The sequence below is a fragment of the Chinchilla lanigera genome, unplaced genomic scaffold (assembly GCF_000276665.1).
Source record: "Chinchilla lanigera isolate Chin_1 unplaced genomic scaffold, ChiLan1.0 scaffold00050, whole genome shotgun sequence".
Lineage (NCBI taxonomy): Eukaryota > Metazoa > Chordata > Mammalia > Rodentia > Chinchillidae > Chinchilla > Chinchilla lanigera.
The window spans coordinates 11,315,725-11,342,789 of record NW_004955451.1 but is presented as its reverse complement, the minus strand read 5'-3'; the positions used below and the strand labels follow the sequence as shown (position 1 = coordinate 11,342,789).

General features: G+C 54.1%; 3 protein-coding genes across 4 annotated transcripts; 1 reads left to right on the top strand and 2 right to left on the bottom strand.

Annotated features, from left to right (window-relative positions):
• Nucleotides 1–436: 436 nt before the first annotated feature.
• Nucleotides 437–6,720, bottom strand: Mrpl27 (mitochondrial ribosomal protein L27). Its single transcript, XM_005394174.2, has 4 exons — nucleotides 6,620–6,720; nucleotides 4,004–4,135; nucleotides 3,626–3,693; nucleotides 437–859 (listed from the first exon to the last, which is right to left on the bottom strand). The coding sequence occupies exons 1-4, from the start codon at nucleotides 6,657–6,659 to the stop codon at nucleotides 653–655; spliced, it is 447 nt and encodes a 148-aa protein (XP_005394231.1). The 5' UTR covers nucleotides 6,660–6,720; the 3' UTR covers nucleotides 437–652.
• On the top strand, nucleotides 6,691–14,031 carry Eme1 (essential meiotic structure-specific endonuclease 1). Of its 2 annotated transcripts, none has more exons than XM_005394175.2 (9): nucleotides 6,691–6,764; nucleotides 8,418–9,207; nucleotides 9,291–9,418; nucleotides 10,958–11,044; nucleotides 11,139–11,260; nucleotides 11,450–11,570; nucleotides 11,765–11,880; nucleotides 12,586–12,775; nucleotides 13,013–14,031. In XM_005394175.2, the coding sequence occupies exons 2-9, from the start codon at nucleotides 8,439–8,441 to the stop codon at nucleotides 13,187–13,189; spliced, it is 1,710 nt and encodes a 569-aa protein (XP_005394232.1). In that variant the 5' UTR covers nucleotides 6,691–6,764; nucleotides 8,418–8,438; the 3' UTR covers nucleotides 13,190–14,031. The 2 variants fall into 2 exon arrangements, with proteins under 2 accessions (XP_005394232.1, XP_013374550.1); XM_013519096.1 differs by having other exon boundaries at nucleotides 11,127–11,260.
• Nucleotides 14,032–14,682: 651 nt separating this feature from the next.
• Nucleotides 14,683–26,651, bottom strand: Lrrc59 (leucine rich repeat containing 59). The gene is made up of 7 exons (XM_005394173.2): nucleotides 26,315–26,651; nucleotides 24,213–24,272; nucleotides 22,547–22,705; nucleotides 22,283–22,387; nucleotides 19,294–19,366; nucleotides 16,759–16,932; nucleotides 14,683–15,261 (listed from the first exon to the last, which is right to left on the bottom strand). The coding sequence occupies exons 1-7, from the start codon at nucleotides 26,417–26,419 to the stop codon at nucleotides 15,014–15,016; spliced, it is 924 nt and encodes a 307-aa protein (XP_005394230.1). The 5' UTR covers nucleotides 26,420–26,651; the 3' UTR covers nucleotides 14,683–15,013.
• Between the last annotated feature and the right edge of the window lie 414 nt (nucleotides 26,652–27,065).

Genomic DNA, 27,065 nt, shown 5'->3' with positions numbered 1-27,065 from the left:
GTGGAAAGAAGTCACTTGTCACCCACTCTCCCTCACCGTCGGGAAGGACCCTGCTATTCCTGAGCAGAGGAGCCTGACAGAGATCTCCTGCCATCCCACAAGCTCCTTCGCCCAGACTCACAGACAAGGCCCACTGTGTAGCCACCTCCCGGGCTGTGGGCTGCTCCCTTTGCATGTGAACAGCATGTGAACACAACTCTGCTGCTTCTCCCGTCCCCCGCCTCCTCCCAGGCCCAGCCCCAGCCCCTGGACTCTTAGGGGACCCAAGGTGGAAACAGCAGCACTGCCCTGCAGCCCAAGCTCTCCTCTTCCTCTCTGGGATGGTGCCGAAGCAACCCACTCCTCAAAACAAGGCCTCCTTGTTCCCTTACCCTGTGGTCCTCTTCCCTGCTTCCACCCTCAGTACGCACGCGAGGACATGGATAAGACCAGCAAGTAGCAGCAGCTGCATACTGCGCTGTCCCCACACAGCTAGCTTTATTCAGACCAGGCCTGCTCTCCCAAGGTCTTCCCAGTGTCACTTCAGTCTTCTGCAGAGCTACATCCAGCGGGCCTCTTCCTCAAGGCGGTCGTGACACTAACACTCGATTTCTTCTGGTATCACCTTCTTCACCTTCTGGGCTCCAAGTCTGTCCCGTGTTCACCCAAAACTTCAAAGCATAGCTACTAGTTTGAAGGTGCCCTCAGGCTTGGCAGGAACTACATGGACAAAAGTCTTGTAGAGCACAGCACCCTTGGGCAGCCTGGTGACCAGGTCCACGGCCTCCAGGTCGCTGGGCTTGGGCACGTAGACCTCTTTAGTGTAGCGGACTATCCCCTCCTCCAGGGCATACAGGCACTTCCTCTTCCCCAGGCCCACCTGCAACAAGACCTGGTCAGCTGGCCAGCGTGCCTGGTGGCCTGTCCCAGGTTCCCATGCCCACTGCATGGCACTTCTTTGCCAACTCCACAACAGAAGAGGGAAAACTCACAGGCCTCTAAGCCAGGCCCAGGAATGTGCCCCCATCATTGCCCCTGGGAGCATGCTTTATATTTAGACTTAAAAGGCACCCAAGCTGTCACATTAGGTGTTACCTTGATGTACATTTTCACTTACGTAAAGCTTAGGCTCTTTAGAAAACATAGATGACCGCTTCTACGGGTAATGCATAAGCCAGTAAAACAGTAACGCAGCAACACAGCGAGCACTTACACTGTGCTGCCCACGCGGAAGCGCAGCTCCCAGCCCGTATATGTCAACTCCTTTAACCCTCACCTTGGGAAGTAGGTAGTATTCCCAACCCTGTGTTGGAGACACTGAGTAGGAAGCATGAAGAGGCTGGATAAACTAGTATATTCCGATTTTAAACTGCACACGCTAACTTGTTTCTTCTAGGACCTCAGATTTGATCTGTGGCAACTTCTACCCAGGAAGCTGAGCACTGGCGCTGTCTCTGACTAGAAGCTCGGGCTCTGGAGCCAGGACGCTGGTTCACAGCCTAGCACTCTACTCCCACTGCCTTGGGCAAGGTGCTCTTCTACTGTGTCTCTGTTTTCCTTCTCCAACTCGGGGAAAAAACTGTACAAGGCCAATTTAGGGTTAAATGAGATGACAATCACACACCTTAGATTATGCCTCAGCTCAAAATATGTTACCTTTGACTATTAATACTTCAGCAAGTCCCAGGAGTTAGCAGAGCCACACAGCCAATGCCTTTTAAGTTCTAAAAGATACAGCTATTACAAATGTAGTCAATTCACATCCAAGTTAGCATCTTTAATTAATGATAGTTTAGTATTAGCCTTTTACGATCTATTAAAATTACCAATAGATAGTCTGGCAGTGTGGCTCAGTAGTAGTGTACTTGCTTGGCATGTATGAGGCCCAAGGCTTGGTGCCTAGGGCCACACAACAACACACACAAACACACACAGAGAAAACTAAACTAACATTTAAAAATAACATGACATGTACAGCATAGTTCTCTTAACAAAGAGCTTCCCCAGCTGGTGAAGTAACCCCAACTTGCTGAAACTGAAATTTCTGCTGGCATGGATCTAGTTTCTGTTACACATACTGAATTCTATTTTACTAAACTGAAGCTGTCTTTCAACCACATGAGAAGTTTGTGCAACAGAAAAATTCTTAGAAATAATTAGAAATAAATTGAAGGGGCTAGGGATTTAGCTCAGGGGCACAGCGCCTGCCTGGCAAGCGCAAGGTCGTGAGTTCGATTCCCGGTACCAGAAAAACAAACGAACAAACAAACAAAAGAAATAAATTGAAATTAGTTTCCTAAGGTTCAAAAAATATCTGAAATCACAGCCAAGCAACATGGTGTCAAGAGTCGCCACCTTCCAGAATGGAGGAAGAGACAGTACTGGTCATGTCCTTCACTATCGGGGGGCCTTGCTATAATTCTGCCCCCACTCAGCCCCGACACCACATACACCAGCATGCTCAACCAGGCCACGACCTACAACTACCCAGTGCCTGTCCAAGACGATGGGAACACGCCTGACGCGCCCAGCCACCCCCAGGATCCCCAGGGCCCCAACCTGGAGTGGCTGAAGAAATTGTGCACGCCTTTTTCCATATGCAGGGAGGAGGCCCCCTGTCCTGCCCCCCAATAAAAGTGTGAAAACCAAAAAAGAAAAATCTGAAATCACAAAGTATTTCATCCTCTGAGAACTGCGGGTTAGAAAGGAGAATCAAAAAACACCAGGCTAAAAAAAAAAACCAAAAAACAAACCCACCAGGCTAACACCATACTGAGGTAAAACAACCACAGTCAGACTCCCAAATTACCATGCTTCTTGTTGCGAAGCAAAGTATTACATTTGATTCTACTAGAATAAAAAAATTCATTTCCTTTGAGCATAAAAAGAAAAATGTCTACACGATTCAGAGGGCAGATTAATAAAACATTTAAGCCAGGCATGGTGGCGCACAGTAATCCCAGCACTCGGGAGGCTGAGCAGGAGAGTCTCCATGAATTGAAGGCCACCCTGGGTTACCTAGTGAGTTCAAGGCCAAACTGAGCTACATAGTGAGACCCTGTCTCTAAATAACTAAATAAATATAAAATAAACATTTAAAGCTGGGCCAAGTGGTGCACACCTGTAATGCCAGCTACTTTGGAGGCTGAGGCAGGAGGACTGCCGGCCTAGGCAGCTGAGAACTTGTCTCAAAAACCCAGATAGAGCACCTCTGAGTTCAATACCCAGTACCAAAGTGGGGGAACAACTAAAAATGTATGGTCATGAGTAAGAACCCTGCCATCTTCAGATTACTAAACCTAAAGCAAATTGCTTGTCAGTCCTCAGATAGCTACAGTTGCTCCATCTATCACATATAATTCACTGCCATTTCCCAATGAAGAGATAATGAGGCCCAGGCCATGCAATGATCTACTGTTAGGAAAATCCCAGCTATCACTGGGACCTGCCGCAATCAAGGTCTCTGACACTTTGCCCGTAAAACAGTGATGACCCCCACCTCACAGGACACATCAGGAGAAATGGCAACATGGGCACAAGAAAGGGCTGCTTGGCATATGGTGAGCATGCAATAACTGTAACTGTTATTGCTGTGCTTGGGCATGGAAGGCTCATTCTAGAAAAGAGGGGCCAGAGAGCAACTCACATGGGCACCTGGGTGCCAGCGGAACTGGCGCTGAGTCCCGATGATGTTGCCAGCATGCACGTAGTGACCTGGAAGAGAAGTCCGCAGGCGCACTGAGCTCCAGGGACCACGGCCGCCCGGCAAAGCGCCAGGAAACCCGACTGCCCAGGTGCTGCACAGCAGCCGTTGGGCCTCATTTCTCCAGCCCCGTGGCTAAGGCCCACACCTCCGTGTTCCTCCCCAGGCACCCCAGCACCTCTCAGGTCTCATCTGCCCTTCACTCGGCAGCCAAATGCGAGGGCGGGCCGAGCAGAGCACTGGGCCAAGCGTCTGCGTGGTCTCCTGCTCTTCTAAGCAAAGCCAGATGGCCCGGCGGGGTGCACGCAGGCACACCCTCACCTTCCATTTTCTTCATGCCGAAACGTTTGCCTGGGGACTTCCCACCAAGGTTTTTGGAGCTGCCACCTGTCTTCTTAGATGCATATCTGACAGCAAGAGCTGTAGCCGGAGGAGGGCTCAACAGGGCTGAGACTGTAGAGAGAAACAACTGCTCAGAGAGGCTCCCAACCAGACACTTGCTCCCCCACAACGGGCCTGTGCTCAGCTGCGGTGGCAGGGGAGGTAAGAAAGATGCCGGAGGGGCGGAGATACTAAGTGTGCTGCTTTTGAGGAAATGCTGCAAGTCCTTGGCCCTCTACCACGGCAAGGGCCACCTCATTCCTGTGCCATCTGGGGTGGAGCACCGCATGCGGGTGCACGTGTGGCTGAGGGGACAGCAGTGAAACGGAAATGAACACCAGGTGCTCTGGACCCTGATACATTCAGTCCTGCCAAGGAGAAACAACAGCACACAAACGTTAGAAGCACACAGGAGAACACCACAGACCCTGCTGCATAGCTCCACTCACCCCAGGCCCTGTGGAAGGGGCTGGCCAGACTCGGGGAACCCTGACGCCGGACCCCAGAGAGGCTGAGGCAGCGAGCACTGGCACACAAAAAGGGCTCCTCGTCATTTCAGAAGGCTGGGCTTTCTTCCCAATGCCCAGGGGAGAGTCAACCAGGAGCAACACACTTTTTGTTTTGTTTTGTTTTTCTTTCGGTACCGGGAATAGAACTCACGACCTTGCATTTGCCAGGCAGGCACTGTGGCACTGAGCTAAATCCCCAGCCCCCAGGAGCAACACACTTAACTGAGAGGTTAATCAGACCTTTCCACGTTAACCCCAAAGTGCTCAATGGCATTTACTTTAAAAAAGAAAATAGCTTGGCCTGGTGGTGTGTGATTGTAATTCCAGCTACTTGGGAGGCTGAAACAAGAAGAATGCAAGTTCACGGCCAGCCTGGGCCACCTTCGCAAGCCCATTTCTCAAAATTAAAAACAAAAAGTCCTGGAAATGTAGATCAGGGCTCCCTGGTCTCAATCCAGGGTCTCCCTATGTAGTTCAGGCTGGTCCTGGACTCACTATGTAGCCCAGGCTGGCCTTGAACTCACAGCATTCCTCCTGCCTCAGCCTCCCAAGTGCTGGGATTACAGGCATGCACCACCAACAAAATTTTTTTTCAAAAAGCAAAATGAATGAAAACATACTGACATGGAAGACCCACAGTGATATGACAAGCCTAGGGTTAACAGTTCTTGCCTTAGGGTCTCCAGACACAGCCACGGTTGGTGACCATGCCAGAGTCTTAGAGAACCTTTGCGGGTGTCTGGAGCCAAGTTTAGCGTCCCCAAAACGTAGGTTTGTGAAGATTTCCTGGGAACAGAAAGTAGCTGGGATGATGAAGGACCAAGCTGAACTTAAGAGAGACAACTCGTTAGGAACCTAGCACCAGGCTCCACCGTCCTTTCTGCATCTCAATCTCACGAACTGAGCTATGTGCCCTATCTGCATGACCTCAATTCTAAATTTCTGCTCTTCTCCCAACTGCCTATCTTTCTCTTCCAAGTAAATGGTGCTGAGCTTTACCCAGCTGCGCAGGCAGAAACAGCAAAGTGTGGATTCTCTGTGCCGACCTCAGGTATCCAGTTCATCAGCAAGCTCTGTGACTTCTAGCTCCAACACAGGCCTTGAGTCCATCCACCACCACTAACACATTGGCTAAATTACTGATCCTCAGGGCTTCCTATTCGGTTTCATTTTCATTCCTACCCACCCCTCTTATTTCTTTTTTTCTTTTTTTGAGAGCCTCACTATGTAGTTCAGGATGGCCTTAAACTCACTATGCAAGCCAGTCTGGGCTCAAACGTGCAGCAATCCTCCTGCCTTTGCCTCCTGAATGCTGGGGTGAGAGGCGTGCAGCGCCACACCTGCTGCGACCCCCACCCTTTTTTTATTTTCTGCAGTACTTGGGCTCAAATCCAGGACCTCCTGCATGCTAAGCAGATGCTCTGCCTCTGAGCTACATCCTCAGCCCATGCCCCTGTAATTAATAAGAGCAACAGTTTGCATCATAAAATGTAAAGCTGGGTCAAGTTTTTCTCCTGCCCGCTGTAGAAGGCCAGGCCTCTTCTTTTCCTCTAGGTGTTAACTCAGGTTTTATCTAAGAGGACCTGCCTAACCATCTAATCTGACAAGCAGGACACACACCCGTTTTTCTCTTCCTTCCCAGAACCTGTCACAATTTCTTTCTGGATGCTTAGTGGCTTATCTACTGCAAATAGCTGCTGGGGTGGAGACCCGTCCGCAGAATGAACGTCCACAAAGACAGATCTAAACCTGTTAAATGGTCAGTTAAGGCTCCCGAGCCCAGCCCTATCCGTAAGCAGTAGCGGCCCACAAGCGCCCACAGAGCTGCAGCGGGCCGAGCTCCGGAGGCGGGGCGGACTCGCGCTCCGCTAACCCACCCCGCGGCTCCGCCCCGGACGCGTCACGTGACGGCCGACAACCGCCCACGAACTCTCACGTGCCTCCCCACAGCCCCGTCCATGCGCCCAGGATCGTCCGCGGGAATCAACTTCCATCCCTCCAGCCTCCCCGCCGGTGCGCCCCTGCAATGGCTGCAGCAACCCGTTACCCGCTGAGCGTGTCCTCAGGGCCAGCGCCACCGTCGCCATGTTTGCCCCACGGCCGCTTCCGGTCTGGACAATCGACTTCCGCTACCGGGAGATCTACTTCCGGGTCCCGCGTAGTAGTTGAAAGAGTGGCGCGAGAAGTAGCAGGTGAGCCGGGTTGGTCATGGAGCTTCCGCAGGTCGAGGCTGGCGTCCCGAGCGCCGCCGTGCAGGGGCGTGATGACCGGGGACTCCTACCGCTGGCCGCCGGCCTCAGCGGGGCCCGCCTGTCTCACTGTCTGGTTTTGCAGGAGTCAGCCGAGTTGCAGGGAGGGGACAGGGATGAGCACCAGCCCCCGGGCCTGGCATATACACGGAGAACTGTGAAATGCCCACGCAGACATGTACAGCGGATTGCTCATAGCACCACTGTTCATCATAGCCAAAAGGGAAAGACACAGAATGTTCATCAAGTGATGAATGGATAAACAACATGGCAGAGCCGTACAACGGAATAGTACAGGAGACTAAGTGGGAGAAACAGGGCACAAAAGGCTACATACTGTATGACTCTGTTTATCTGAACTAGCCAGAACAGGCAAATCCATGGACACAGTAGATCTTTGCTTGTCACGGGCTGGGAGAAGGAAGGAATGGACAATATCTGCTTAGTGACTGTAGGATGTTTTTTTTCTTTTGCTTCTCTTTATGTTTTTCCTGAGACAGGGTCTCACTTTGTAGTTCAGACTAGCTGTGAACTCACTATGTAGCCCAGGCTGGACTCGAATTCTAGCGATCCTCCTGCCTCAGCCTCCCGAGTGCTGGGATTATAGACATGTGCCACACCACACAGTTTCTTTTTTGAGGTGATAAAAATGTTCTAGAATTATATAGTAGTGCTGAATTTACAAAAGAGTACTAAACCATACTTTTTTGTTGATGGTTTTGCAGTACGGGGGATGGACCCTAGGGCCTTGTACATACTAAATAAATACTACCATTCAGCTATACCTCCAGCCCCTGAACTGTGCATTTTAGGCTGTGGATGGTGGCACATGCCTGTAATTCCAGCTACTCAGAAGGCTGAGGCAGGAGGATTGCAAGCTTGAGGTCAGCTTGGGTAACATAGATGCTGTCTCAAAATTTAACTTTTTTTTGTTTTTTTGTCTTTTTTGAGACACTGTTGTTTTGCAGTTCAGGCTAGCCTTGAGCTCACTTTGTAGCCCAGGCTGGTCTTGAACTCACAGCATTCCTCCTGCCTCAGCCTCCCAAGTGCTGGGATTACAGGCCTGCTCCACCACGCCTGGCCTTTTTTTTTTTTTTTTTTTTTTTTTTTAAGGTGGGGATAAGGCTTAGTGGTAGAGCATCCCTGTATTCAATCCCTAGTACTGCAATAAAAAAAAAAGGATAAATTCTATGTTTAAAATGATGAACATTATATGAATTATATATCAAGTTTTTAAAAAGTCAGTTCTTGAGCTCTTCATTTCAAATACAGATAGCAACAAGGAGGTCGTGGTGAGTCTCCTTACTACTGGCATTAAAGCTTTATAAGTATTGGACATGGTGATGAATACCGGTAATCACAGCACTCAGGAAGCTGAGGCAGGAGGATCATAAATTTGAGGCTAGCCTGGTCAACTTAGCCAGACTGTTTTAAAAAAATTTTATAGGGGTTGAGGATATAGCCCAGCTAGAGTGCTTACCTAGTGTGCGTGGGGAGACCCTGGGTCCCGTCCACAGTCCACAGCACTATGAAAACAAAACACAGCTAGAGGACTGAACTGAGCGCGCCTGTGTCTCACCTCTTTCTTCCTTTTAGGTAATTCAGCAGCACGCACTGATGGCTCTAATGAAGTCGTCGCTCTCGTTGGATTCCAGTGAGAGCGATTCTGAGGAGTTGCCAACATTTGCCTTCCTGAAGAAGGAACTGACTTTGGCCAAGAGGAAGCAGCCTGCAAGGCCCGACGAGATCATTGTGGTCCATACCTCAGACTCCGAGGCCTCCCAGCCGCCATCCCCAGGGTTGGGGAAGCTGCACGCAGCCATCACTTCCACCCAGGCACAGCCACTCCGAGTGCCGAGTGGTGAAAGTGAGGATGAAGAGGAACTCCTCCCCCTGGCCAGGCGGCTTCAGTGTAAGTTCCTGACGAACAGGCAGCCGAGCTCCCAGGACCCTGGCCCCTCGGGTAAAGGAGCCGAGGATCATCAGAATGAGTGGCTGTCACGTGACTGGGAAAAGCCATCCTTTCCAGAGACCTCCGGTCTTCCCCTTGGCGACAGCTCCGTGCCTACTGCAGCAGATAACCAGGCCCAGAGCTTAGACTTCCCATGCCGTGACCCCCCAGCACCCCAGCCCACCTGCCTCACCCAGGACAACAGATTGGCAGGAACCAAAACGAAATCTGGTGTCACCCCCCGTCAGAAGAGAGCGAAGCGCAGTCAGAAGCGGGAGAGGAGAGGCTTGCGGGGACTGCGACTGCAGGGAGGAGCGAGCCACGAGGAAGCTTCCCCAGGACAGCAGGAAAAGAAGAAGGCGGCACTGATGAGCAGGCTGAAGGCCCAGCGGCCCGAGGAGTGCTTGAAGCACATCGTCGTGGCACTGGACCCAGGTCCTTCCCTCTTCTGTCTTTGCCCTGAGCCGTGCAGGCTGCATCCCGGACACCCGCTGACCGGCCATTTCTGTGTGTTGCAGAGCTTTTGCAGGCGGAAGGCGGGGGCCAGCTCCTCGGAGCGCTGCAGACCATGGAGTGCCGCTGTGTCATTGAAGCACAGGCTGTGCCTTGCAGCGTCACGTGGAGGAGAAGGGCAGGGCCCGCTGAGGTACAGGTTTTCCGGTGAAGGCTTTCGGCCCCTAAGAGTTACAGAATCAACCTCGTATTTTTATTTATTTACTTATTTTGGTTGGTTTTTTTTTTTTTCTTGAAACGGTCTTTCTCTGTAGTTCACGCTGGCCTTGAATTCATTATGTAGCCCAAGCTGATCTCAAATTTGAGGCAATCTTCCTGCCTCAGCCTCCCAAGTGCTGGGATTACAGGAATGTGCTATCATGTCCAGCTGATATTTTATTTTTTAAAATTAATTTTATGGGGACATTTTATTTATTTATTTATTTATGTGGTGCTGGGGATTAAACCCAGGGCCTTGTGCAGGTAAGGCAAGAACTCTACCACTGAGACACATGCCCAACCCGATACTTTATTTTTTTATTGGTTTGGTTTGGTTTGGTCGGTTTTTTTTTTTTTTTTTTTTGGTTTTTCTCCGGTACCAGGAACCGAACTCACGACCTTGTGCTTGCCAGGCAGGCGCTTTGCCACTGAGCTAAATCCCCAGCCCCATGGTTTGGTCTTTTTGAGACAGGGTCTCACTATGCAGTTCAGGCTGGCCTTGAGGTCACATTGTAGCTCAGTCTGGCCTCAAACTCGCAACAATCCTCCTGCCTCAGCTTCCCGAGTGCTAGGATTACAGGCGTGCACCATCACACCTGGCCAATATTTGTTTTATTTTTCTTTTAAGGTAGGCTTGCTATGTAGTTCAGGCTGCCCTGGAACTCACTATGTAGCCCTGGCTAAATTCATACAGCGATCCTCCTGTCACAGCTTCCCGAGTGCTGGATGTGTTTATATTCTAGATTGGATAATTCTTTGTAAGGAGGCAGGCACTGTCCTTTACACCCCCATCCCTGGGCTCTACCCACTGTATGCCAGTAGCACCCTTCCAGTTATGACAATCAGAAATGCCATTTGTTGGGACTGGGGATTTAGCTCAGTGGCACAGTGCCTGCCCAGCAAGCGCAAGGTTGTGAGTTTGATTCCCGGTACCGGAAAAAAAAAAAAATGCCATTTGTTGGGAAAATTCACCTCTGGCATGGCTTAAACTAGGAGGGCTGAGAGGAGGAAGCCATCAGCTGAATGCAGAAGAGAAGCATAGGAAGGGCCACCTTCAGAGGTGCTCTGGCCTCTCGTCAGGGGTGCAGGAAATGCCAGGTGACCCCCCTGGAAAGGAGCCAGAACAGAAAGGCCCAGACTTTGCTCTCTCCAGTTGCCTGTTCGGGTTCCCAGCTGTCTGCAGAGATTGGCTCCTTGGGCAGGGGGAGGGACCGAGGGCCTCCCGCACACTAGGCAAGTACTGCACACAGCACTGCACGAGGGCGGTCGTCCTTTCGTATTCAGTGTGTGGTGACCGAGTTTGGCCAGCTGTGACTGGGGAGGATGGGAGTGGTTGTATCTTGCCACCAAAACTTCACACAAGGAGCGTAATGCATATGGGGCAAGTAGTAGACTCACCAAGCTGCCCTGGGCCCTTACCCGGCTCCGTGCCTGCCGACCTCCCTCCTTGGGCTGGGTTCTGGGTCTTTGACAGGATGAAGAGGCCTGGGTGGAGGAGCCAGTGATCCTGGTGTTGCTCCTGGCAGAGGCTTTTGTGTCCATGATCCGAAATTTGAAGCAGGTGAGCAGGGCCAGAGGATGGGGGCCACACACGGAACACAGCACCCACTCTTCCCAGGGAGCCAGCATTAATCCACTTCCAGTCCTGCCCACAGGGAAACCCAGGCAGCAGTGAAAACCGGAAGGAAACGCTTGAGGGCTTTGTCACCGACATCACAGCAAGGGCAGGAGGGAAGGCGCTGTCCCTTGTGATTGTGGATCAGGAGAAGTGCTTCAGGTTTGGGTTTTCCCTGAGACTGGGTGTTAAAAGGGGTGGGTCCTGGGCCAACAAGTGAGTTTGGTCACCCCAGCTGTGCGTCACTCTGCCACTTGGTGTCCCCAGCAAGCCCTGTGGCCCATGCTTGCCCACTCTTCTTCCAGAGTTCAGCCTGGAGCTGCTGTCCTTTTGTTTCCTTCCCTGCTGCAGGGCTCAGAATCCTCCCAGGAAAGGGACACAGAGAGCGGCAAATAAACAAGCTAAAGAAAAGCAGCAGCAGCGACGAGGGTCCAGCACGGCACCTGCGGTGTCCAGGGTGGACATGGAAGAGGTAAGGACTTCCTGATCCTGAGGCTGGTGGGTGCTCCCTGGCCATCAGCCCGAGTTGCTATGGAGACCGAAGAAAATGCCCACTAGATGCTGCTTTCTATGTTGGCACCAAGTGCACAGCCGGGCCCAGCAGGGAGTGCAGGGGCGAAGGGGAGCGTGACTTCCGGTGAGTCGTTGTGACCGTTGGGTCTCTAGGCACTGGTGCATCTGCAGCTACACACAGAAGCACAGGTCCGAGTTGTGCGGAGCTGGAAGGAGCTGGCCGACTTCACCTGCTCAGTCACCAAGGCCGTGGCCGAGGCGCCCTTCAAGTGAGTGCCCCCTCGAGGCCAGTCTCCGTGCTGGGCCTTGCCTCCCGCCACAGCCCCAGGGCCAGGGAAAGTCCCTTTCCCCTCCGCACCACAGCCAGCCCCGTCACTTCTTGAGGCAGAAGGAGCCATCTCCTGCTGTGGATTCCCGGGACAGCCCTCAAACCCAGTCCCTGGCAAAGCGTTCTTTAGCCATGTGAATGCAAGTTCTGTAGGTCACAGCGGGTCAGGTTAGCCCAGCTCCTCACAGGTCAGACCACGAGGAAATAAGCCCTGGGAAATCAAATGTCCGACTGGGCTCAAGGGTTGTTCCTACTCAGAATTTACAATGAGTAAGGGGTCTCCAAGACCATCCTGTCCCAGTCCCTTAGTTTAGACTGGAGGTCCCTGAGGCCTGAAGAGAGTGAGTTGTCTGAGCTCTAACAAGTGAGAAGCAGACACAGACTCCGATCGCCCTTTGCATCAACTGCCGGGCAGGCCAGCCCCATCTCCACACAAGCAAGAGTTTGGTGCCTCCTTCTCTAGTTCAAAGCACTGGGAGTGGTTTTACAGGAGCCCGCAGCTAGCAGTATTCTTAGGGACAGGCGAGCACCCAAACCACTGCAGGCGGAGGTGGGCCAGATGTAATGGTGTCCACCTGTAGGCCTCCAGTGAAACGGCCAGTGGAGGGGTAACGAGCAACTCATCACCCAGCGGTGCTGTTTGCAGGAAGCTTCGCGATGAAACTAGCTTCTCCTTCTGCCTGGAGAGCGGCTGGGCCGGAGGGGTGAAGGTGGACCGCGCCGGCAGGGGACTTGCACTGGTCTGGAGGAGACAGATTCAGCAGCTGAACCGGGTCAGCCTGGACATGGCCAGTGCCGTCGTGGATGCCTACCCCTCCCCACAACTCCTGGTGCAGGTACGCCGCTCTAGGGGTCCTCCCAGTGCCCCAGGTCCACAGGAGGCCCGAGATGTCCTCTCTGAACAGTACCGAGGTCCATAGCATGCCCACGGGTTGGCCAAGGTGAGCATTAACACCGACCCAGGGAGGGAAGACGGGCTGTTATCCTTCAGCCCAAGTACCCCCCACTCCTAGCTCACAGGCAAGAGGTAACCGTCAACTGTCACAGTATTAAGAGGTCATTTCCTGCTTCAGGCTTATCGGCGATGTGACTCAGAGCAGGAACGCCAGCACCTGCTGGCAGACCTCCAGGTGCGCCGCGGGGTGGGTGTAACGGCCACCTCCCGCCGAGTCGGCCCAGAGCTGTCCAGGCGCATCTATCTTCAGATGACCGCTCTGCAGCCAGACCTCACTTTGGACACTGCTGACTGATGCCGGCACACAGGAACAACAGCGGGAGATTTGCACCTCCCCAACCCGGACCCCAACTGGAACTGGAAGCACATCCCAGGGCGCCAGGCCAGGGGAGCCTGGTCTTAGTCCTTTGGTCCAAGTCTCTGTATCCCAGGGCAGAGGCCGACACCAGCACCCGCCTTCAGGCACAGGTCCTCCCCTAGGCAAAAGCAGCTGCCACCACCAGCCCTCAGAAAAGAAACAGACGGACCACTCGGACACGCATTTAATAACTGTAGAAACCTGAAAGAATCAGCATCAAATCTCAAAGTCGGAGTGGCTGGCATGGCTGGGTCAGCCACGGCGCTGCCTCGACCGGCCCGGGAACCTCACACCTAGGCTGACTCCTGTGTTTCCACAACTTCGTTATATGCATTGTGTGTTTAGCTTCAATAAAGCATTTGGACCATGGCCCTGGAGCTTGGAGGAAGACTAAAGGAATGTGTAGTGACTGAGTAAGGGTGGACCTATGCAGCAGAGCTACCCGAGGGAGGAGAGAAAAGTCCTTTCTTCCAGAGCAGGACCATCACAAGTGACAGCTACTGAGGGGCGCTCTAACTGAAAGCCAGACTCCCTTCTGCCTCAGCTGTGACAGGACCTTGCTCCCTCTGTAGAGTGAGCACTGAGACAGTCGCTTTGATCCCTCACCCGCTGTTGTAGAGGAGCCAGTGGGGACAAGGGAATGCTTGGGTCTGGTGGCCGGGACGGACCGTGCTGCCCCGGTGTGGCTCGTCTATAGTGTGCGCCGCTTCCCAGCTCCAGGGTGCTGTTTGTTTCCCTTTATTTCCTGTCCCATCCACTCTCCCGTTAGACCAGAACCACAGGGGTAAGGCTCAGTGTCTGCGAAGCTGAGTTTCAGGGTCCCTTTAAGGTATTGCATTGCACAGACTGGGCCACGTTGCGGAGGTGGCCTCCACGCTCCCCAGAAGTTAAGCAGTCACTGCTCCAAGCTGAAGGCTTGGAGCTGGGCCTGCTGCCCCTGCTGGGAGCCGCGCAGGTTGGGGCAGACCTCCCCCCGGAAGCTGCCTGAGACCCCAAGGCGCTGGTGCTCTACTGTGAGTCATGAACTGGTCTACCGTGCGAGGCTACACTTGGCTGAGACGTAATTCTGGCAGGAGTTCTGTTCTCTTAGGATGTTACTTATAAAGGAGGCCAAATGATGTCAAAGAAAGCATGGCAGTGGGCGGCCTGTTATGCCTAGAATGGCTGGGAGACGGCAGGTGAGGCTGGAAGGCCTCAGTCTGCCTGTGAGCGTTAGCTGCACTGACGGTGTCCAGCTCCCTTTCGCAGCCAGGTTTGTGTGGTCGCTGAGACGCCTGGGTGTCTGGGGTCCTTGAGGAAACTGGTGCGCCCCTCCCCAACTTAGGCTGGCTTGCTGAGGGTGCCATGCTCTGGTCCCCAGCAACACCATGGCTCGAGGCCTACCCGGCTTCCCGGGGAGGAATGAAAGAAAGGGCTATGACATACAAAAGTATCAACGTAGTGACAGCTGACCATTTAGTAGAAACGAGCCTTGCCTTTAGACAGCTTCTGTAGTAACTAGAAAAGGCTGTTTTCTCTCCCCACCGAGAAGCCTACTCCTTTAGGCATGCAGGTCACTCCCTCCCACCTCCCGATCCTCCTCACCCTACCGGGGAGCCCTGATGAGACACGGAGTCCCACCCGAGGGGGCCCCCAGTACCAGTTGGCAGCCGCGGATGACGGCGGGTAGGTGTGACGCTAAAAAGAGGTTGTGTCCAGCAGAACCCAATTCCATAGGAATCCAAGCTCCGGGGCTGGGAGGCAACAGGGCCCGGGCCAGGCTCACTGCTGAGAGTCGGCCTGCAGGACCCACTGGAGGATCTCGTGGCGCCGCAGCCCCTGCACGGCGTTGTCATAGACGGTGTTCACGCTGGCGCAGAGCGGCTGCTGCTGCAGCGCCGTCAGGCGACACGCGACCAGCCCGCCCCCCACACACAGCAGCAGCAGCAGCAGCAGCAGCTTCAGCACGACCCAGGACCGAGCCTGCTTCCGGGGTGGTGGCTTGCGGGGGCGGGAGCCAGACTTGGACTCTGGAGGGACAGAATCACAGTGGACAAAAGTTCCGTCAGTGTGCAGCGACCCACTCTCCACGAGGTACATGCGTTCTCCACGCACCTTGCCTCAAGCCCCACAGACAAATACCAAGCTCTTATAAACTGCTATCCTTGGAGCCAGGCATGGTGGCGCACACCTGTAATCCCAGCATTCGGGAGGCTGAGGCAGGAGGATCGTTGCGAGTTCAAGGCCAGCCTGGGCTACAAAGTGAGCTCAAGGCCAGCCTGAACTGCATAGAAAGACAGTGTCTCATAAAGACCAAAAAAAAAAAAAAAAAAAACCCAAACCGCTATCCTTCCTTGTTGGGAGTGGGGCCCACACCTGTAATCCCAACGCTCAAGGGGCTGAGGTGGGAGGGTTGCCTGGAGTTGAAGGCCAGCCTGCGTAACTTAGTGAGACCCTACCTCAGAAGGGCAGAGGATGTAGCTCAGTGGTAAAGCCCTGCATTCAATCCCCAATACCATCCAGAACCAGAAACCTGCTCTCCAGAGACAAACATAACCGTCGTCTCCCTGAGCTCCCCGGGGGACCACACTGGAAATGAACCCAGGCTGCGTGTCCTGGCAACTCAGTGCCCAGGGTCCTACGCTCTCCTTGCTGGCATGGAGACCCAGGTCCATTGGGGCTGCCTGTGTGGGAGACAGGGTTATTGACACTGAACGCCACCACTTCGTAATGGGGCAAAGAGCCTGAACGGTGACCGTCAGCAGTGATTACAGCAGGAAGTGGGGGTCACGTGACTGCTATGTTCTGAGATTACACATTTATCCTTCCTAAATCCTCTATAAGGAACATATTTATAATTAAAAATAGGCCTTGGGATTTTTAGGTAAAAATTTATAAAACTTGACTGAGTACCCACAAGACCAAGGGCCACACTTCTGATTTCTCCTTTAATCTCTATCACTACCCTCTGAGTAGGTCTGAGCCTCATTTTCAACCAAAATACAAAATAAAAAGGGGCCGTGCAGACGGACAGCCTGCTCCTGGCAAGGCTGAGCAGGCGTGGGCACTCTGACACCTCTTCCCCCTGGAGCCCTGTGACCCGGGGGTACACACACCCAGTATGTGGCGCCCCTGCACCGCTAACTCAGCTGCAGGCCCCGGTGAGACACCCACAGAAGCTCGGGACTGACGCAGTTCCTTGAATGCAGACTTGTCTAAGGTTTTTGTTTCCAGACAGGGTCCTGCTACGCAGCTGGCCTTGGACTTGTAGCGATCCTCCCACCTCAGCCTCCCAGGTGTTGTGATGCTAAGTTTGTGCACCACACCTGGCTGTCCAGGTGACTTTGGACGCCCCCTTAACAGAAAGTGAGATGGCTTCCTGCCCTAGGTCTGCTCCACAACCCAGCTGACTGAGAATATCAGGACCGACCACACACCACCCCTCCGGCCCTCGCTGCTCCCAGGCACGTAAGTCCAAGGGCTCTGCACCATGCCCGCTGGAACCTTGCAATGCAGACCCAACTTACTCGGGGCCTGATTTGCTTCCTTCTTGGGCTTCTTCTCCTGCTCCTTCTTGGAGGCCTTGAGGGCGTCATACTCCTTCCGCCGCCGCTCCTTCTCCTCCGCCTTCTCCCGCTTCCGCAGCTCCCGCTCCTGAGCTTCCTTTGCTCGCTGCTTGGCCTCCCGCTTCTTCTCCACCTCTGCAATAGAGCCCACTGAGCGTGACTCCTCCCTCACGCTCCCCGCTCCTCCCTCACGCTCCCCAGCCTGCTTTCCCAGGTGGCTTAGTGTGGACTCAGCCACTTTGTCCCTTATGCCATGGGCCGCTGAGAAGTAAAGTAGTAAAAGAAGCCAGGTGTGACGGTGCACACCTATAATCCCCACACTGGAAGCCAAGGCGGGAGGATCACAAGTTCAAACCCAGCCTAGGCTATTTAGTCTCAAAATAAAAAAGCACTGGAGATGTAGGCCCTTGGTTCAATTCCCAGTACCCCCCGACACACACAAAAAGCCAAGTCTGGTGGTACCTGCCTGTAATCCCAGCTACCCAAGAGGCTGAGGTGGAAGTCTGGAGGTCAACTTGACACCAGCCTGGGCAAAGGCAACTTGGCAAGGCCCTGCCTCAAAATTTTAAAATGAGCGGGCAGGGGTATAGCTCGGAGGTAGAGCACTAACTAGCATGCACAAGGCCCCGTGCTCAATCTCAGCACCACACACACAGGAAGAGGGCAAAGGGCTGCAAGCAGGACAGATCAGGGTGAAAGGGAGGGGGTGAGGGTAGGAGGCCTGGGTAGTAAGCCTGGCATCCCTCCAGAAGAAGGTACCAATTCAGAAGGCAGAGCCAGCTCAACCAAGTGGCTTGTACCTGCAGTCCCCACACTTGGGAGGCTGAGGCAGGAGAGTCACTTGAGCCCAGGACTTCAAGACCAGCCTGATCAACATACCAAGAGCCCCTGTTTTTGGTACTAGAGACTGCAGTCTAGGCACTCTGCACTCTGCTAGTCACCAACGCTTTTTACTTTGAGACAGGGTCTAGCTAAATTGCTTAGGCTGCCTTGAACTTTTGATCCTCCTGCCTCAGCCTCCCAGAGTGCTGGGATTATAAGTGTGTACCATCAATCTCAGCCAAGACCCTAACAAAGCAAAGCAAAACAAAAAGAGAAGACGGGGCACTTGGCAGCCTCTAGGACTCAGAGGAGAAACAATGTTGGGTCTACAGGACTCCTCCTCCCGAGCATCAGGAAGGAACGTGGCACAGGGAGGGGGCAAGTGAGCAGAAGGGACCAGTCACCTGAGGGACAGAGGCAACCACCAGGTTTTTCTGAGAAGTGACACAGTTTGTCAGAACCAACTCCTGACTTTAACTTGGGAATCTATGTAAAAAACACAGATTTTCTCAGCAGCTCAAATCTGTTTACACGCAGTGCCCGACTTCCAAATTACTGGGTTCTAAAAATGCACTTCCAAGTTGGTTATTTGGAAGCCTGAGATACATTTTTCCAAAGCCAGAGCTCCACAACATGGTGGTTAGCGGTCCCCCTAGGGCTTAGAAGCTGACTTGAGCCCTGACACAGCGGCTCGCCTGCCACCTCCTCCCGCCCGTGTGCAGAGGAGCTGAGCTGAGCTGAGCTGAGAGCCAGGCCAGGCCCAGGACCCCAGACACGCCACACCCACTCCAGAGACAGCGCCGCCACCTGGCGAGGCACAAGACAGCAGGGTCACTGGCTCGGGCAGTGCCCGGAGGCGGCACTATGGCGCCTCCTCCTTTGGCCACACAGCCCTGGGTCAGAACACTCACAAGTCAGCCAGCCCGCAACGTGGCCCCTGCAACCGCAGTGGCATGGTGGCAGTGTGAAGGACACACTCGTCCTGCCGTGGGGACAAAGCCGGGTCAATGGCCCGCTGGGCACTCCAGCAATCCTGGGTCTCACACTAGATGGAGGGGGTCAGTTTGAAGCTCACAGCAATGTCACTGATCACGTCTGAAAAGCCTCCCCAGGGGCTGGGCATGGAGCTCAGAGGGGGGCTCTGCTTCGCCCTCAACAGGTCCCGCATCTAATCCCGCACAGGGAGAACTACACCATGGAGTGGACAGCAGGGACACTGGGGAAGTCCACAGGCGGGGACTCATTACAGAGGGGTACAGACAGTCAAACGACAGACCGGACGTGGGACGGACAGGAAAGGAAGCCAGGCTTCGTGGGCACATGCGGAAGGCTGAGGCAGGAGGACCGCTGTGAGCTCAGTGCCAGCATGAACTACACGCAGGACCATGTGTCCAAAACAGAAAACAGGCGGGAAATCACAGCCGTCACCATCTCAGCCCTCACTGAGTCTGGGTGTGGGCATCTCCCATGTGGGGGCTGCAGCGCGGGGGCTCTGCTTTAGCCACACTGTGTTTGATGCTTCTTTGCTCCGGCAGGAACGGGACATGGCGGAGCACTGGGCCCGCGGTGCTAGGCTGACTGAATGGCCCACACTGCCCTTGGCAGCACCTGCGGAGTCCAACGCTGTGAGCTGGGAAGGACCGCCGCGGGGACTGAAAGGGGCCGGCCACCTACCTCGCTCCACTTCCAGCCGCCGCTGCCTCTCTCGCTCCTGGTCCGCCTGCATGGCCTTCATGTGCTGTAACACCTGCAGGGAAGGAGGGCCCAGGAGGCCAAGAGCCAGATGCCCTGTTCAGGGCCCCGGAGCACCGAGGCCCCGGGCAACATGGCTGTGCAGTTTCCTGTCTGTGTCTGTTACCGCACCAAACGTAGTCCAAGAATCCCGGGAGCCCAGTTCATTAAAGCTGTCTAAGGGGCTGGGGATTTAGCTCAGCGGCAAAAGCACCTGCCTGGCAAGCGCAAGGTCGTGAGTTCAGTTCCCGGGACCGGAGAAAAACCAAAAAAAAAAAAAAAAAAAAGCTGTCCAAATCTTTCTGTGTGAAACACAGTGCTGACTGGAATCTGTGAAAAATTCTGCCACTGGTAGTGTAAACCTCTCCTCCTAGGTACTTAGGAGGCTGAGACAGGAGAATCTCAAATTCAAAGCCAGCCTGGGCAACTTCGTGAGACCCAGTCTCAAGATACATGTTTTTGAAAGGGCCGGGTGTGGCACAGTAGTAGAGCACTTGCCTACCAAGTACAAGGCCCTGGGTGCAAGGCCTTGGGTTCAGCGCTCAGCACAGGAAAGTACAGAGCGCTGCCCTGAATGACTCCGCCGTGCACGCTTTCACAGACCCCCCAGCAATGCCCGAGGGAGCAGGCCCAGCCTTCCTCCCCGCTTGGGTTGCCCTGGTCTCCTCCTTTCAGCCTGTAGATTCAACAGAGGCTGCTATAAGGATTCACCACCTCTGGGGCTCAGGCAGAATCCTGCCGCCCGCAAGGGCAGGAACTCTGGTCCTGTGGGTGGGCACCCGCCAGCTGGCACGTAGCACCTGCGAGACAGCCTTCCCGGCCCAGGGAGAAGGTCGGGGCCCGCAGGAAGGAGCACAGCTAGAGCCTGGGTGTTCCTGAGAACCTGGTGTGATGCTCTAGCTCACGCATGCGCGGAGATGACCCAGACAGCAAGAGGCACAGAAACAGTTGGCATAGCTAAGGGAGAGGCAACAGCCTGACACCATCCAACTCTGCCCCTTACCGTGGACCTGGCAGTGACTAGACCCTTCCGTACCATGACCCCATGTGGAAGATGCACCACACTGCCCTGGCTGACTATCGAGATGGAGCGGGCTGATATGACCGCTGCCCAGCAGAAACACCCATCATGCAGCTCAGAGACGCCGCTGCCTTATCACTTGGGCTTGTCACAGGAGGGAGAGAACCCGGACTATTCTAAGACAGCAGATACATCTTATTGTGGTGTGTGTGTGTCCTCACGCATAATTCTGTTTTATTTAAGGTGGTTCAGACTGGCCTTGAACTCTCTGTAGCTCAGGCTGGCCTCAAACTTGACAGGATCCTCCTGCCTCAGCCTCCTGAGCGTTGGGATCCCAGGTGCACACTACCAACCCCATCTCAAATGTAATGCTCCTACAAAACCTCAGGTAACCCGTCATAAACAGGGCTTTAGGAGCAAAAGAACATCCCCGCAAAAGCCTGTTTGAAACCAAAAGAAAACTGTCCTGAGAAACCCAGGCCTGGAGCCTGCTGCCATCACTCTTACGGGACTTAAGCTTATAAAAACGTCTGCTCAGCCCTCTCGTGTGTGGGATCCAGGAGTGAGGGCTTCTCAGGCCCTGGAGGAAGGGCAAGTGTGATGACAGGGCCAGCCCAGGTTCAAAGTTCTAGCCTCAATGAATATTTTTCTTTCGTGAGACAGGCGCTCTCTATGTAGTTCTGGCTGGCCTTGAACTCACTATGTAGCCCAGGCTGGCCCTGAACTGTTGGTGATCCTCCCGCTTCAGCCTCCTGGGGGCTGGGATCACAGGTGTGTGCCACCACGCCCAGCACGCCTTGGTTCTTGTAACCAATGAGTAGGATGGAGGGCGAGCCATAGAAACAGTTCTGCGTGGGTAGATTTTGAGAGTCACAGGAGTCCCCATTATGCACACACCGGACGTTTGCTAACTCTCCTCAGCAGCACAGTCCCGGTTCAGTCTCTGACAGCCCAGGAGGCCATCTGGTGCCCAGCGGAAGAAGTGACAATCTGCTCTAAAGCTGGAGGGGGCGGGCTGGAGCCAGTGTGAGATGGTAGAGAGAGCTGAGAGATGGTGGTAGAGGACCATCCTCAAGGAGCAGGGCAGTGTCATGGTTACGGGCCACCAGCAAGGTCACCTTGTGTGGCACCTTTAATACTCATCCTGTGTCACATGACCCAACTGTAACCAACCAAATGCCACATCTGCCCATGACCTCCCTGTTTAAAGCTACAAATTTAATATCTTTATTGTCAAAAGTCCTTTTGACTAACTAGGGCCCAGAAAGGCTCTGAGGGCTGGGGGTGCGCCTCCGTGTGCAGAGTTTGCCTGGAAAGGCCAGGGTCCCCAACCCTCTTGGTCCTTTAAATAGCTGTCACAATCATGCCACCCTGGAATGTGCAAGTCCTGGTTTCCTAAAAGGGGCCACAGGGCCATGCAGCCAAGATGGTGTCATCCGACCCATTTTGTCTTTCTTCCAGTACCAGGAATTGAACTCACGACCTTGCACTTGCCAGGCAGGCGCTGTGCCACTGAGCTAAATCCCCAGCCCCAATGAAGATAATTTTTTTTTTTTTTTGGTGGAACTGGGGATCCAACTTACGACTTTGCGCTTGCCAGGCAGGCACTGTGCCACTGAGCTAAATCCCCAGCCCCAATGAGGACAATTTTTTTTTTTTTTTGGTGGAACTGGAGATCGAACTCACAACTTTGCACTTGCCAGGCAGGTGCTTATGCCACTGAGCTATATCTCCAGCCCCGACCCATCTTGTGTCATCTGACACAAAGGCCTGTGCTGCCAGGCAAAGTGGACTTCCCAGAAACCTTAGTGCTTTGATCATCCTGGAGCCACTGGAGCCCTGGGAGTAAGAAAACAAGAGGCAGGGCGGCCCCGGGGGAGCGCAAGAGGCACACCGGAGAGCTGGGCTCACCTTGTTCGCACATTGCTTACACTGCTTCTCATCCAAGCAGTCGCCTGCTACTTTGGCCAGGACAGGGTCCAGGGGGTTGTCCTTCAGGTCCAGCCACTTCAGGTTCTACAGGGACACACAAAGGCAGCTGAGCCCGAGTCTCACACACAGGTCCAGAACAAAGCTCCCATGTCCCACCCACAGGAGGGACATCTGAGGCACCGCCCCAGTGGCAGGTGATAGTGCTGACCCTTCCTTACCCCACCCGGGCACAGGGAGCCTCACCTTGAGCTGCGCAAAGCTGACGGGCAGAGTAACCAGCCTGTTGTTGAGGAGATCCAGGTGCTGGAGGTTGACCAGGCGGCCAAAATCTGCCGGCAGCTGCTGCAGCTTATTCTTGCTGAGGTCCAACTTCACCAGGTGTGTGAGGCCACAGAAATCCGACTAGGGCCAAAGAAGAGGGGACCCTTGAGCCAGGGCCCGCGTTCTCTGGTGGACCTACCCAGCCCACCTTGAGGACTCAGTCTTGTGACTTGGAGCACCTAGCACAGCATTCTCAGGTGCCCAACGAGCGTCCCTGTACATCTGAGTCAGTGGCTGCGCCCACCCCACCCACAGCCTGGCCTTCTTCCTCGGACACCTGACATCCGACACTCAGCCTGTCTCTGCCAGGCCCCATCTCAGCTAAGGTGACGCCATTCATGCTCTGCAAGGCCTGGAGGATGCCCTGGAGGAAATGGAAGTGGTCAGGACAGGCAAGATACCACACACATTGGAAAGTGCGCCCGGGGGTGCTGAGGGCTGTGCAAGGGGGACAGCAGGTGTGAGGCTTCCAGGAAGAAGTGGGACCTTGGATGCTTCTTGCATGTCAGAAACAGTTCTCCATGAGCTGCGTGACGATGCCAAGAACAGCAAGCCCAGGAGAACACTGAAGCTGTGTTCTAACAACCCAGTAGAGACTGCCAGTCCCTCCACTTGCACCTTAGACCAGAGCTCACCAGGAAGCTACCCTGGAATACAGCAAGGTGTGGGTGGGGGAGGGGTGGAAGTGGTGACAGTGACAGGAGACGTGAACCTGACAGTGACAGAGCACGACCACAGAGAAGCGTAGCCCTACCCAGCAGAAGCCAAGGGGCCAAAGGATCCAGGGCCTCTGCAGATGCAGCAAAAGGAGAAGCAGGAGAAGCTGTGCAAGATAAATTCAAAAGGCCAGCATGGTGCCAGACGTCTGTAATCCCAGCCCACAGAGGCTGAAGCAGGAGGATGCTGTGAGTTTGCCAGCCTGAACTACATAGTGAGTTCAAGACCAGCCTGAACTACAGAGTGAGACCCTGTCTCAAAAAAAAAAAAAAGAAAAGAAAAAAGAAAAAAGAAACACGGAAAGAAAGAAGGAAAGCAAAAAAGAGAAGAAAAATTTAAAGGATCAGGCACAGGTCAGATGTGCTGAAGAGAAACGCAGCTAATCTCAAGGGATTCAAGTTCTTCCTTGAGAAGACTTGATAAGGATAAGGGTACAGATAAGGATAAGGATAACCCAGTTCATAAAAATCGCTGACTTTCTCCTTGTCAGAAGACAAGGGGTGGGGGAGGGGCTCGTACCCAGAAGCTGTTCACCTTTTCCCTGGAATCCAGAGCAACTCACAAAATGGTATCTGGCCTCCTCTATGCTACAGGGAGGTAAAGGACTTTTCAGGAAAAAAAAAAAAAAAAAAAAAAAAAGCCCAGTAAGTGACTCAGCCAGCAGCCTGCGGGCTCTCCAGCTGTTCTGGAGAATGAGGCCTGGACCTCCACTGCTCTCCCTCTAAAACGCCCTCCCCACCTCCAACATAAGTGCTTGGCTGGGGCCTGCCTGGAGGGTTATCCTGAAACCACACCATCGGGACCCCCACCCGCCCCGCCCCACCCCTCCCCGGAACGGAAGGAGCAGGGTCCAGTCACTCAGCAAGCTCACCGGCAGAGTGCTTAGTTTATTGCAGGACAGATCCAGTATGGTGGCCTTTGGAAGCGCAGCCTAGAGAAGGAGATAAGAAAACTACGTCAAACCAACACCTGCAACAATCCACTGACATCTGCTAATGAAGCATTTTCCACAGAAAGTTCCCACGATCAGGAAAGGCCTGGAGGCGCATGGCTATAATCCCAGCACTTGGGAAGCTGAGGCAAGAGGATGACTTCAAGTTCAAGGCCATCCCGGGCTACAAAGTGAGTTCAAGGCCAGCCTCAACTGCACAGTGAAACCCTATCTCAGAAAAAGGAAAAAAAAAAAAAAAAGAAAGAAACAGCACTGAAACCAGGTACAATGGCACATATCTGTAATCTCAGCACTGTGGGAGGCTGAGGCAGGGAAACACAACTTCTTGTCCCACGTGGGCAAAAAAAAAAAGACACTGAAGGTACAACATTCCTGAGGATAAGAGGGTAAAATGAAGCAGTCCACCATGATTTAAGGAAAAATGCAAAGAGAAGGGTTTAGCTGTGGAACACCCAAGACAGGAAAATGTCAATTCCATAGCACTTTGAAAATTTTTCTGGCACCTGCCTTAGTGGGTTTCAGGGCCTGTGTCTAATGAAACTGTATTGTGGTTCTCTCTCCAGCTCCGGGCCTCCTCAGAGAAGGTCCTTGTTGCCCATCCGGGCTGGCTGCCTCACGGCTGAACAGATGAATGAGGGACACCTGAGCGACAGAGAGGCCCTCGCGGCCCAGCTCTTTCCCATGGTGGCCAAGGCTGCACTGGCTCTGCAAAGGTGACTCTTCTCCTGGGGACAGTGCTGCGCTGACCAGATACCTGGAGTAAACGGTATTGGTCCTATGGCCGGGCTAGAACAAGGTTTCAGGCATTAGTCCTATGGCCGGGCTAAAACAAGCCTGGCATCTTCCCATGCAGGAAAGAAGGCAAGCATTCAGTTTAGGAGCCTAGACCAATCTGCACTCTCCAACTGCCAGCAAGTCCTAAGAGTATAGTTTAACTACCTAAAAAAAGTTTTAGAGCCAGGCGTGGGTGGTGGCACCTCCCATCGCAGCACTTGGGAGGCTGAGGTGGGAGGCTTACTGTGAGTTCCAGGCCAGGCCTGAGTTCAAGACCAGCCTGAACTATATAGCAAGACCCTGTCTCAGAAAAACAAACAAAAAAGTTTTGGAATCTACTGTAGGAAGAACACCCTAACTTCTCCACCTATGGGCATCTGCCATCTTTCAGGCATTTTACATTACAGTTTGAATCTTCACAGTCCGTGTTTGAGATGGCCCCATTTTGTAAATGAGGAAATCTAAGCATGAAGGTTAGCTTGCCAAGGGCGCTCAGCAATTGGGCAAGAGAGTTGGCATATGAACTGGGAATCCCATTCTAACCATCACACTCACACAGCCCCGGTGCGGTGGAGCGCATAGCGCATACTGGGCCAGGTGCCAAGGGCAAATGTAATTTCAAAGGCAAGGAAAGTATAGGCCAGCCAGCGGGGCGGAGGTTGGGATCTTGGTTTGGAAAACCAAGGATATGGGATCCAGCTCCACGTTTGCAATTAACTGGGTGTGTGATCTCCCAGGGGTCTCGGTTTCCCGGGTGGGTGGAGGGTGGAATTCCCAACGGTTTCAGAGCGGCCGGAGGGAAGATTTCACTTTCTGCAAAGACGGCCACCCCGGGACTGCCTGGGGCAGCCAGCGAGGAGTGCCAGCTCCCTAGAAAAGCCGGATTCCGAGCCACACCCAGGCCTAGCAGAAGGGCCCACGTCTCCCGGCCCGACTCGTTCATTCATTCTCGAACCCCTGCAGCCTCCGCTCAGCGGGGTCCCGCACGGCGCCGGGCGCTGGGCAAAGTCCCCCAAACAAGGACAGGTTCATTCCGGTCCCCTAAAAAGCCCGGGGCAGCGCGCAGATCGACCTCCTCGGCTCCGGGAACGGCGCCAAAGTGACACGTGGACATCCCAGAAGAACCCTGGGCGGACGCGGCCTCCCGGGGGGCTCCGTCCCTCCCGCCACGGTGAAGACGGGGACACTGAGGCTCGGGCTGCAGGCGGCCCAACAGGGACTCCCAGGCCTCGCGCGGTTGTACTGACCAGCTCCTTGACGGGGACCTCGTTCAGGTCGCTGAGGCTCAGGTCCAGCTCGTTACCGTCCAGCTTGTCGCGGAGGTTCCCGCCCTTACTGCCCGCCTTGGTCATGGCGACGCCGGCTGAGCGGGCCCCGACTCCGGGCTCCGACGGACGCGCGTGCGGGGCTCGGGAGCCGTCGTCGGCTCAGCGGATCAGGACCCAACGGACAACGCCTGCGCTTCGCCGCCGCCGCCGCTGCGAGGTCGCTGCCGCCCGCCCGTCGGCCGCACTCTGAGTCCCGCGCCCCGCTCCCACCGGTGCCGCCGCGGCGACGGCCACTTCCGTGTCCACGTCACCTTCCGCGGCCACCGAGACGCGCTGGCCAGAGCGGCCTGCGCGGGAGCGCGCCCACCCCCTGGCGCCCGGGAGAGGGCACTGCACGGCGCTCCCTGGCCGGACGCCGTGGGTCGGCAAAGGTGGCCCGGAAATGGCCGGGGTTGGACACTAGAAAACCCAAACTGACTTCATCAGGTCATCCTCCTCCCGCTGGATTAGGAGCAGAAGCTAGATGTCCTCCAGAATTGCTGCCTGCCGTCTATTTAACCCCCAAACCACAGTCCATTTCCTAGATTTCTCTCTTTGTCTCAGCCCTGCGTTCCCCACTCCCGTCTACCTCTTCCAGCTCCTGTGATCTTTTCGTTTGTTTGTTTATTTGGTTTGAGTCTTTTGTTTCTGTTCTTTGTTGTTTTTTTTTTTTTTTTTTTTTTTTTTTTTT

Bases quoted from the DNA above. Each gene is read 5' to 3' on its own strand.
- Mrpl27 (XM_005394174.2), bottom strand. From the start codon at position 6,659: ATGGCGACGGTGGCGCTGGCCCTGAGGACACGCTCAGCGG. The intron at 4,136-6,619 runs GTAACGGGTTGC...TTCTCTCTACAG, and splicing joins CCTGAGGACACGCTCAGCGG to TCTCAGCCCTGTTGAGCCCT. The intron at 3,694-4,003 runs GTGAGGGTGTGC...CTTCTCTTCCAG, and splicing joins CGGCATGAAGAAAATGGAAG to GTCACTACGTGCATGCTGGC.
- Lrrc59 (XM_005394173.2), bottom strand. From the start codon at position 26,419: ATGACCAAGGCGGGCAGTAAGGGCGGGAACCTCCGCGACAAGCTGGAC. The intron at 22,388-22,546 runs GTGAGGCTCCCT...GTGTCCCTGTAG, and splicing joins TCAGCTTTGCGCAGCTCAAG to AACCTGAAGTGGCTGGACCT. The intron at 16,933-19,293 runs GTAGGTGGCCGG...GCTCTATTGCAG, and splicing joins GCGGCTGGAAGTGGAGCGAG to AGGTGGAGAAGAAGCGGGAG.
- Eme1 (XM_013519096.1), top strand. From the start codon at position 8,439: ATGGCTCTAATGAAGTCGTCGCTCTCGTTGGATTCCAGTGAGAGCGAT. The intron at 9,419-10,957 runs GTACAGGTTTTC...GGTCTTTGACAG, and splicing joins GAAGGGCAGGGCCCGCTGAG to GATGAAGAGGCCTGGGTGGA. The intron at 11,045-11,126 runs GTGAGCAGGGCC...ATCCACTTCCAG, and splicing joins TGATCCGAAATTTGAAGCAG to TCCTGCCCACAGGGAAACCC.